At 27.7% G+C, this 10,185-nt stretch overlaps 1 protein-coding gene across 1 annotated transcript; it reads left to right on the top strand.

Annotated features, from left to right (window-relative positions):
• Nucleotides 1-3,573: 3,573 nt before the first annotated feature.
• Nucleotides 3,574-7,309, top strand: LOC112736338 (probable pectate lyase 5). The gene is made up of 4 exons (XM_025785739.3): nucleotides 3,574-3,738; nucleotides 4,492-5,262; nucleotides 6,000-6,138; nucleotides 7,048-7,309. The coding sequence occupies exons 1-4, from the start codon at nucleotides 3,617-3,619 to the stop codon at nucleotides 7,267-7,269; spliced, it is 1,254 nt and encodes a 417-aa protein (XP_025641524.1). The 5' UTR covers nucleotides 3,574-3,616; the 3' UTR covers nucleotides 7,270-7,309.
• The last annotated feature ends 2,876 nt before the right edge of the window (nucleotides 7,310-10,185 follow it).

The following is a 10,185-nucleotide window of genomic DNA, read 5'->3' as shown; positions in this document are numbered from 1 at the left end:
AATTCATCTTGGGAAAAACCTCGAAAGTGGAAAAACAAGTACCTTCATTCGTTGATAACATGGTCTTTCATGATTGATACAACTTTAAAGAGGAAATATTATAGAATCCTGAAACAGGGTCTCCTTTTAATGTTTGTAATAGGTAAGCCCCCAATCCGAGAACCTTTATAACACGGAAAGGACCTTCTTAATTTGCAGCTAACTTTCCGGGTGCTGGAGGCCTTCGTGCCTCTTCTGTTCGCCGAAGGACGAGGTCTCTTACTTGGAAGATTCGAGGGATTACTTTTTTGTCGTGTCTTTTTTCTATGAGTTGTTTCATTGCACTCTGCTTGATAGCTGCTATTTTCCTGTCTTCGTCGACGAGGTCTAGCTCGGCTACTCTTCTGATTGTGTTGCTATCATAATCATATAACTCGGTTCTTAAATTTGGGTGGCCGACCTCGACAGGTATCATTGCCTTGGCTCCGTAAACCAGTCTAAAATGGGGTTTCTCTCGTAGCTGATTGAATAGTTGTGTTGTAGCTCCATAAGATTTTAGGGATAAGGTCGGTCCACTCCCCATTTGCGTTGTTGAACTTCTTTTTCATAGCCTGCAATATAACTTGGTTGGCTGCCTTTACTTGTCCATTTGTTTGTGGATGCTCCACGGAGCTAAAATGATGTTTAATGTTGAAATTTTGTAAGAATAAAGCAAGCATATAGTTTGTGAATTGTCTACCATTATCAGAAATTATTTCTCTCGGTATACCATACCTACATATGATGTTTTTCACAAGAAAGATCTTACCTTTTCAGCAGTTATGCGTGCTAGTGGTTGTGCTTCGATCAATTTTGAAAAGTAATATATTGAAACCAGAAGAAATTTTACCTGGCCTGGCGCTTTTGTGAATGGTCCTAGGATGTCTAGTCTCCACCTATAGAACGGCTAGCTTACCTCGATACTATGTAACTGCTCGTCTGGTGTTGTTGCAATGGTAGCATGTTTCTGTCAATTGTCACATCTTTGTACTTTAAGCATGCAATGATCTCTTTTCATTGTCGGTCAGTAGTATCCTGTTCGAAGTATTTTGGATGCTAGAGCTCGTCCTCCTATATGATTTTCACACACACCTTCATGTGTTTCAGCTATGACAATCTCGGTCTCTTCTTTATTGAGGCAATTTAGTAGTGGTTGTGATAAGTCTCGTCTGTATAAGTTGTTTCCAATGCTTATATAAAAACTTGCTCTTTATCGGAAGAGTCAGGGGTTTGATTCTTGGATTGGAATAGTTCCATTGTTGATGTAATTAAGAAAAGGAATTCTCCAATCGCTTGCCTGCGTAATGCTTAATATGCATGTTAAGTCTATACTAAGCTTTTCAAGTGTTAATTGTGATAATGTCGAGATGTGTGTACTTATTCTTGTGGTGGCTAATTTAGATAATATTAGCTCGAGTGTTTTGTTCCCTATGCATATGAATAATTTTAAATTTGTCGAATTTTGAAATGAGATCTTTTGCTATAACTCAGTATTGTTTAAGCAAAAGATCTCGTGCCTGGAAGCTTCTATTAATTTGTTGCACGACTAGGAGGGAGTCGCGATAAACTATGAACCGAGCTATCTGAAGGATGTTGGCGAGCTTTAATCTTACTAGCAAAGCTTCATATTCTACTTGGTTGTTACTTATAGTGAATTGAAAAAGTGTAAAGATTGTTCTACTAGCACTGTGTCTTCGTCTTTTTGTGATAATAATTAGTAAATCAATTTACTTACTACTAAAATTAAACGTTATATTAACTTTTAAATATGCTAATTTTTCATGTCAAATTTAAATATTTTACTAAAAAAATATTAAAATTTCAAATTTTTTAAAACTAAAATAAAATATTTAAAATATTAAAAACCAAATTAAAATTTAACTCAAATTTTAAAAACCAAAATAATACTTTATCGAATATTTATATCAAATGGATGGAGGAACAATTTATTACTTTCACTGCTTAACTAACCAATTTAATTTGATTAAATTAATAAATAAAGATGCCCATTACTTCCTTGTTACATTGCAAGTAATGCCTGCCTCGACAGAAAATTTATTAAATTAAAATATTCACAAAGCATTATAATATTATTATTTAATATTTCTAAAATATATTATGTAAATAAATAAGTATACAAAATACAATGATGAAAATTGAATATTTTAGTAATTTTTTTCAAGTATCAAAAGTGCCATTCAGTTGGATTTAAAAAATATTCTTGTAAACTACGTCTTCATTACAGGACCCACCCCTCACGAGGACCCTCGCATGCTAATATTATATTAAAATAATCAATCCTCCATCTTAAGATCTTAATTAATTATTAATAAGGTAGGTAAAACCCAATTAACTACCCTAACTAAGCAGTTGTGTATAATCATGTGGGCGTGCCTCTATATATCACTACTTCGGTTTAATTAATTAATAGAACCTACACTAATAGAATTTTACTTTTTAAAGGGATCCAAGATCAATTTGGTTAAATGATAGGTAAATTTTATTCTAAGAAGATTTAAATGTGTGCTAATAGTGTGTGTATATATATATATATATATATATTGTGAACATAAAATATAATTTACTAAATTAATTATTATATATTTATATATATTTGAGTAAATTAATTTTTTTAACCATGACATATTATTTAAATACTGACAATTTTAACCATTAAATAGGTAAATTAAGTTAAAAATTATCACAAATTGAATTAATTTGATACAAGTACAAAAAAAGTTGGATAAAAAGTAGCATCGATTGTAAATATAAAATTTTAAAAATAATAAAAAATACTATTTATTTTTACTGACAACATAAATGTAAACAATTTTAACTTAATTTTATTAATTTATTTTTGACAACGTTTTTATTACCAACAACATAAGCCTCATTATTATTATTATTATTATTATTATTATTATTATTATTATTATTATTATTATTATTGCTGATGACGGAACAAAAAAATCGGTAATATTATTTGTCCAAAATTACAATTATATCTATTTGGAATTTTTTGTCAAACTTACACAATCTTATATATATATATATAAAGTTAATTTACATCTTTTACAATTAGAATTGTTCGCTGTTAAGTTTGTTATAGTAAAAAAAAAAAAACAATAATTTACTTTATATATTTATACATGTTGTTTTATATTTTCTCAATAAATAGCCAATCGTTAAAATAATCAAATATATCATAATAAAAGAATTGAATATAATTTAGTCGAATAATCAAATATTTTTATAATAAGGTAAAATAATACTTTACTTTGTAGTAAAACAAGGTAACCAACTAACCATCCTCTTTTTTCAAACCCATACTACATCTTTTATTTTCATCTTTGACTGTGTTTAATTTTTTTTGTTTTTTTCCTTTTTGGAAAAAAAAAATGTTGCACCATGATTTAGGGCTTGCTTAACGGCAAAAACTAGCCAATAGGAATCCCCCAATGAGCATAAATCAGGGAGCAAGTGGGTCCCACATGTTTAAAATTCTCTTTATATATACACCTTCTACTAAGTACTTCTTCTTCATTCACTTCTCTTTATTTTCTTCAAACCCAACATCAACATATACATTATTGTTATTATGATGATATCAAGAAGCATTCTATTCTCTTTGGTTTTCTTGGTTTTCTCTTTTCTCATCCCTACCTTCATTTCCTCTTCCCCTCTCCAAGACCCTGAATTGGTAGTTCAAGAGGTGAATAGGTAAATAACTAAATATATTTATATATAAATTATAATGATCTACTTTAATTTATTCTTCTCCATATATGTGTTAAACTATTTTATATTATATGCACATACATTGTTTATTATTATTATCTTTATTCACTTTTAAGTGTCATTTTTAAACTAAAAATAGAATTTGTGTATCAATAGTATTAATTCTAAAAATGATCTTACAATATATAGTATTGGAAAGTTTTCAAGTATATCGGTACACTGGTGTTTCAGTAATTTTTAACCGTTGATCTTAATTATATATATTATATATACTTTTTAAAATTAAGATCAACAGTTAAAAATCACTGAAACATCGGTATACCAGTACACTTGAAAAATTTCCTATAGTATTAATTTATATCTTAGATGATATAGCTACTAGCTTGCATTCAAAATTCAACCTTTTAATTAAATGAGTACTTTTTAGATTTGTATTATTATGGAGATTAACCTATAGTAGTATAGTTCTAATTACATGTGCAATACATAACTTTATATATACAAGTCAAAAGTAGTTAATGTACAAATAAAGGAGTGAAACTTAGTTAAAGTAATTTTATTTTATTTTTATTTTTATTTTTATTTTATCTCTTTTGACATGACATTATGGTTTGAATAATTAAGAAACAACAAAAAAGATGCATTTTTTTTCTCTTATGGCATGTGGGTATATAGTAATGTGTATGTACTTTGGAAAATGACATTGATGCTTAGTTTTGTTTTCAACTTTTTCAGGCAAATCAATGCCTCCATTGCTAGGAGGAGCTTGTTAGCTAGTGATAGGAGAAACTTAGGGTACCTTTCATGTGGAAGTGGCAACCCCATTGATGATTGTTGGAGGTGTGATCCTAATTGGGAACAGAACAGACAGAAGCTAGCCGACTGCGCAATTGGGTTCGGAAAGAACGCAATTGGCGGTCGGGATGGTAAGATTTACGTGGTAGATGATTCTGAAGATGATGATCCAGTAAACCCTAAACCCGGAACCCTACGTCATGCAGTGATTCAGGACGAGCCATTATGGATCATATTCGCTAGGGATATGGTAATCAGACTGAAAGAAGAACTAATTATGAATTCTTACAAGACAATTGATGGAAGAGGAGCTAGTGTACACATTGCTAATGGTCCATGCATAACTATACAATATGTGACAAATGTGATTATACATGGAATTAACATACATGATTGTAAGCAAGGGGGGAATGCTATGGTGCGCGACTCTCCTAGGCACTACGGGTGGAGGACCGTATCGGACGGCGATGGCGTGTCGATCTTCGGTGGGGCCCACATTTGGGTGGACCATTGTTCATTGTCCAATTGCAATGATGGGTTGATTGATGCAATTCATGGGTCCACAGCAATCACAATATCTAACAATTACATGACACACCATGATAAGGTTATGTTGTTAGGTCATAGTGATGAATATACTCAAGACAAGAACATGCAAGTCACTATTGCTTTCAACCACTTTGGTGAAGGTCTTGTTCAAAGAATGCCAAGGTAATTACTTAATTTTAAAAGATTTTAACATTAACATTAAATATCTTATTAGAGAGGAAAATAATGCTCGCTTATTTGAATAATATAATTTGAATTAGGTTAATTAACTACAAAAATGCTATTCGTAATTTCGTACACCAAAATCAGTCATTAAAATCAGTCACCAATGTATTTGTATATAAATATATCTGTAATTTAATTTATTTTCAATGTGTACGTATTTCTATTCCAACATATATTTTATACTAGTAGCTGACTTTAGTAGCTGATTTTTGTATACACGTAACATAATCGAAGTAACTTTTTAGAATATAAAAATAGTATAAAAAAGTTTATTTTCTTCATTTACAGGATTTAAACTTAAGATATTATTTAAAATTTAAAATAATAATAAATATATATTATTTTATATTGAATTTGTCTAACTTGTGTTGGAGTTTTTGTCCAAATATAGTAGTAACACCTTTTGCAATTCTAAGTTCTAACTACAATTTATAGTCTCACCCAATAAAATCCACTAAAGCTAAATAAAAGAAGAGAGAAGGAAAAAAAAAAGTTGGAAAAGTGAAAATGATAGAAATTTATGAAAGTGGGGGGATATGGGTGCCTTTAAACTTTGTCAATATCCCTCTTAATTAATTAATTACCATATGGGACCATATATATTTATATTGCATATGCATGAGTTGAAATGAAGTTTGAAAAAATATTGGTGGAATTTTTATGTTACTTTGTAGGTGTAGGCTTGGATACTTCCACGTGGTGAATAATGACTATACACATTGGGAGATGTATGCTATTGGAGGAAGTGCTAACCCTACCATTAATAGCCAAGGAAATAGATTTGTTGCACCCAATGATAGATTCAGCAAAGAGGTAATTAAATCTATTATTATTATTATTATTATTATTATTATTATTATTATTATTATTATTATTATTATTATTATTATTATTATTATTATTATTATTTAATTTAAAAAATTATAATGCTTTTTCTCCAACATATATATGAATATTATTACTAACTACAATTATCAAATGAAAAAATACATGAGAATGACATTTTTTTTTGAACAACGTAAATAATAAATTAAAAAATTAATTTTAATTTTAAAATTTAAAATTTAAAATAATTAAATTTATTCATGTTTAATAGACTAAGATATAACTCATTATTCATATTATTCACTATGTTCATTATTTACTTATCGAAATTGTTATCAATATATATAATAGTCAATTCTCAATAAGACAACAACATATGAATATGTTGACTCACATTATATTTACTATATATACATGCTTATATGAAAAGTAGTAGTTTTTATAAATATCACATAAGTAGGTATACATGTACATTTTTTTTATTAAATATGAAGTTTTTTTTTTTTTTTTTGGGTCAACAATTCAGATTTTTCATTTTACACTTTAAAGTGTTATCTCTATTATTTTATATTAGTCGAATATAAAATTTACACATCATCATTCAATGATGATATAATATTTCACAAAAACAATTCCACTACATTTTTTTAAAAGAAAAATATAGTAACATATATGTAAAAAATTCAACTAATGAAAAATTATTCTTTTTGGTCAGTATATCTGTACATTTTTTTAAAATATTATTGTATATCTTAAATTTCAAATTTGAAACCCTCTATAAAAAGAGAGTTAAAAGTAATTTTATGATAATAAAAAAAAAATTGACTAATATCTAATTAATTAAAACTTATTGGTTTTCTATATTTATTGATGTATATATATGATGAAATAATGAAGGTAACAAAGCATGAGGATGCAGCAGAGAGTGAATGGAAGAATTGGAATTGGAGATCAGAAGGGGACATGCTTGTTAATGGTGCATTCTTCACAGCTTCTGGTGCTGGTGCTTCTTCAAGCTATGCTAGGGCTTCTAGCCTCAGTGCTAGACCCTCTTCTCTTGTTGCTTCTATTACTACTTCTTCTGGTGCCCTTCTTTGCAAGAAAGGTTCTCCATGCTGATCTCAACATTAATTCATCAACCAAAATTGTTATTAATTAATTAATTAAGAGTAAACTGATAAATAAATAAAGGTGAAAACTCAGTTACAGTCGACTTCACGTGAAGTTGATAGCTGAGAGCTGTTAAATGAAAATTTAGTCAAATCAGTCAAATCATCTAACGGCTCTCAACTATCAACTTTACGTGAAGTCGACTGTACCTGAGTTTTCACCTTAAATAAATTCCTGAGAATTTATATTTCGGACATATTAGTCTCTAAAAAAAATATTAATAAAATTTTTTAGAATAGTAGACGTGGACACACGACCTTTAAATTAGTCTCTATATATAATTATGATAAAAGGTCTTAGTTTGAATTAGCTTGTCTACGTTTATTATTTTAAAGAATTTTATTGGTATTTAAAAAAAATAATTTATCTAAAATATAAATTTTAGGAATTTATTTATTATTTTACTCGTTAATTAATTAATAATTATTTTGGTTGCTTACCTTGATCCATTATTAATATATATATACATGGTATATAATTTCCCAAGAAGCAAAGGAAATTATATATTAAGAAAATATATATTTTGTGAAAGAAAGAAAAAAAGGGAGGGGAAATTGAAGAAAAATGCCTATATATATATGGTCAATTTGGATTTGGATATTTTACTTTTTATTTGATTTTCATATCCTTCCTCTTTTTTTTCCTTTTTTGGTTTTTGTTGTTTAGGGTTGTTTTGTAATGTTTGTCTTTTTTTTTTCTTTCCTTTTTTGGGTTTTTTGGTAATTTTGTCATGATTACAACCTCCACATGTTACTCTTAGAAATGGTGTCTAAGAGAAAGAACAAGTGTTGAAGAGTTGATATTATTGTTATCATCATCATCATTATCAATTATAATATAGTAGAAAATTTTCATCTCTCTATGTTACAAACTTACAATCTCTTCCTTTTTCAAAAAATTAATTAATTAAGAATTATTAGTTAACCTATTTTTGTAATCTTATGTTATATTCTTCCATTTCCCAAATTATCCCTCGTTCTATGTGACCGACACATCCTCACAAAAAATAAAAAATAAAAAAAATTAACAGTGTTGACTAAGAATATGAATAAGGTTAAGGCTTGTACGACATTATATTATTATATATATAATAGAAAATTTAATGTGATGTAACGCAAAAACAACATAAAATAAAATAATTCAAATTAGACTTTATTGGAGTAATCGATATATAAAGTTCAACCACCAAAATAACTGTTAACTAATAAACAACAGAAGGGTATAAATAAAGTGGAAATTTGATGTAATTTTTTTTTTATAAATTATAAATATGATCACCAAAAAAAGTATAAGATCTTCTATAAATAAATATGATCATGATGTATGAATTAAAACAATAGTCACCAACAAAAAAAAGGGAAGAAATTAAAACAATAACATTTAATTCGTATGGTTACTTCATCTAATTAACAAGAAAATGACCTTGAAACGTTAATTTGGGGTAGGAGAATTATTTTGGAAAAATATTGACCATGAGATCTCTCACATGATATTTGTACTACAATACATATATATGGCCAAAAAAAAAGAATTTAATTTTAATACACGGACAGTGTAAAGTGTTATATATAATCGTGCAATAATATCTATTTTTTTATATGACTATTCACGTAGTTAATGTAAAAGATAGTTATTTTTATTAATGTAATATTATGTAATTAAATATATGTGTAAAATTATTTTACACTGACAATACATTAAAATTAAATTCGAAAAATATAAAGTCAAACATATAACGCTTGGTTTTTAAAACTAATACTCAATTAAAGAAAAATTGTATATCCTTGTGTGATGATAGTACAAAAACCTCCAAAATATTCAAACATTTAACAAGGGAAAAATTTTCGGTGGAATAATGTAAAAGCTTAAAATAGGAGGGGGAAAAAAAAGCACATTGGGTGCATCACTATTTAGTGGATCTTCTTTTGATGTATGGAGGCATTTGATTAGATTGTGGTTATATAGGTGGAAGATTTACATTGGAATACCACCACAACTTTGACAAAGTTTGTTTCAAGAGTTTCTTTAATTTCTTTCATTTTTTCTTTTTGAGTATTCTTTCACTTTCTTGAGTAGTGAGAAATAATTTCTATTTTTTTTTGAGAAATAAAAGAAAAAGAGAGTTTATTATTTATACTATAGTTGCAAGCTATAAAGTACAGACATTTTTTTTATTTGATGTGTTCGTGTATCGAATACATTTTAGACACGACACTTATCAACATTTGTTCGACACACGTGTCTTCTATGTCTATCGTATTTCAATAAAAAATAAAAAAAAATATTAAAAATGATTATAAAATTAATTTATATTTTAATATTAATAAAATACTAAAATATTATTATAATTTATTTCAAATATACTTTATATTTTATATATATATGCTATGTCTCTATATCTTATAAAAATTTTAAATTTTATATTTTTGTGTTCTATATCATGTCATATTTCGTATCCGTATCAGTATCTGTGCATCATAGGTTGCAATCTTACTTGACCAAATCACATGCAATCAGAATAATGGACACTTCAATTCATTTCCATTGAAACCGGATTGAGCTTTCTCACATGGTGGATCTTGATTGGGAAGGATACCCGTTTATACTAGTTAGGGTTTACATATTATTATATATTATATATATTTATTTATATTATTTATGTGTTGGAAAAAACAAGAGAAAGAAAAAGTGAATTAATTAGGAAAAGAAGCTTCTGAATGAATGGCTCTATGCATTGCACATGAGTAATAGTGGTGCTGTTATAAGCTCAAGAATTTTCATGATTACATGCAATAGAATAGAATAGAATACATATATATCTATGATAATTGCTTCCTAAGTTTTTCTATCCTTTTCTAAAAAGAA

The sequence above is a fragment of the Arachis hypogaea genome, chromosome 13, assembly GCF_003086295.3.
Source record: "Arachis hypogaea cultivar Tifrunner chromosome 13, arahy.Tifrunner.gnm2.J5K5, whole genome shotgun sequence".
NCBI classification, from domain to species: domain Eukaryota; kingdom Viridiplantae; phylum Streptophyta; class Magnoliopsida; order Fabales; family Fabaceae; genus Arachis; species Arachis hypogaea.
Note: the sequence above shows the minus strand (reverse complement) of the source record. Positions and strands in the feature narration are given on the sequence as shown.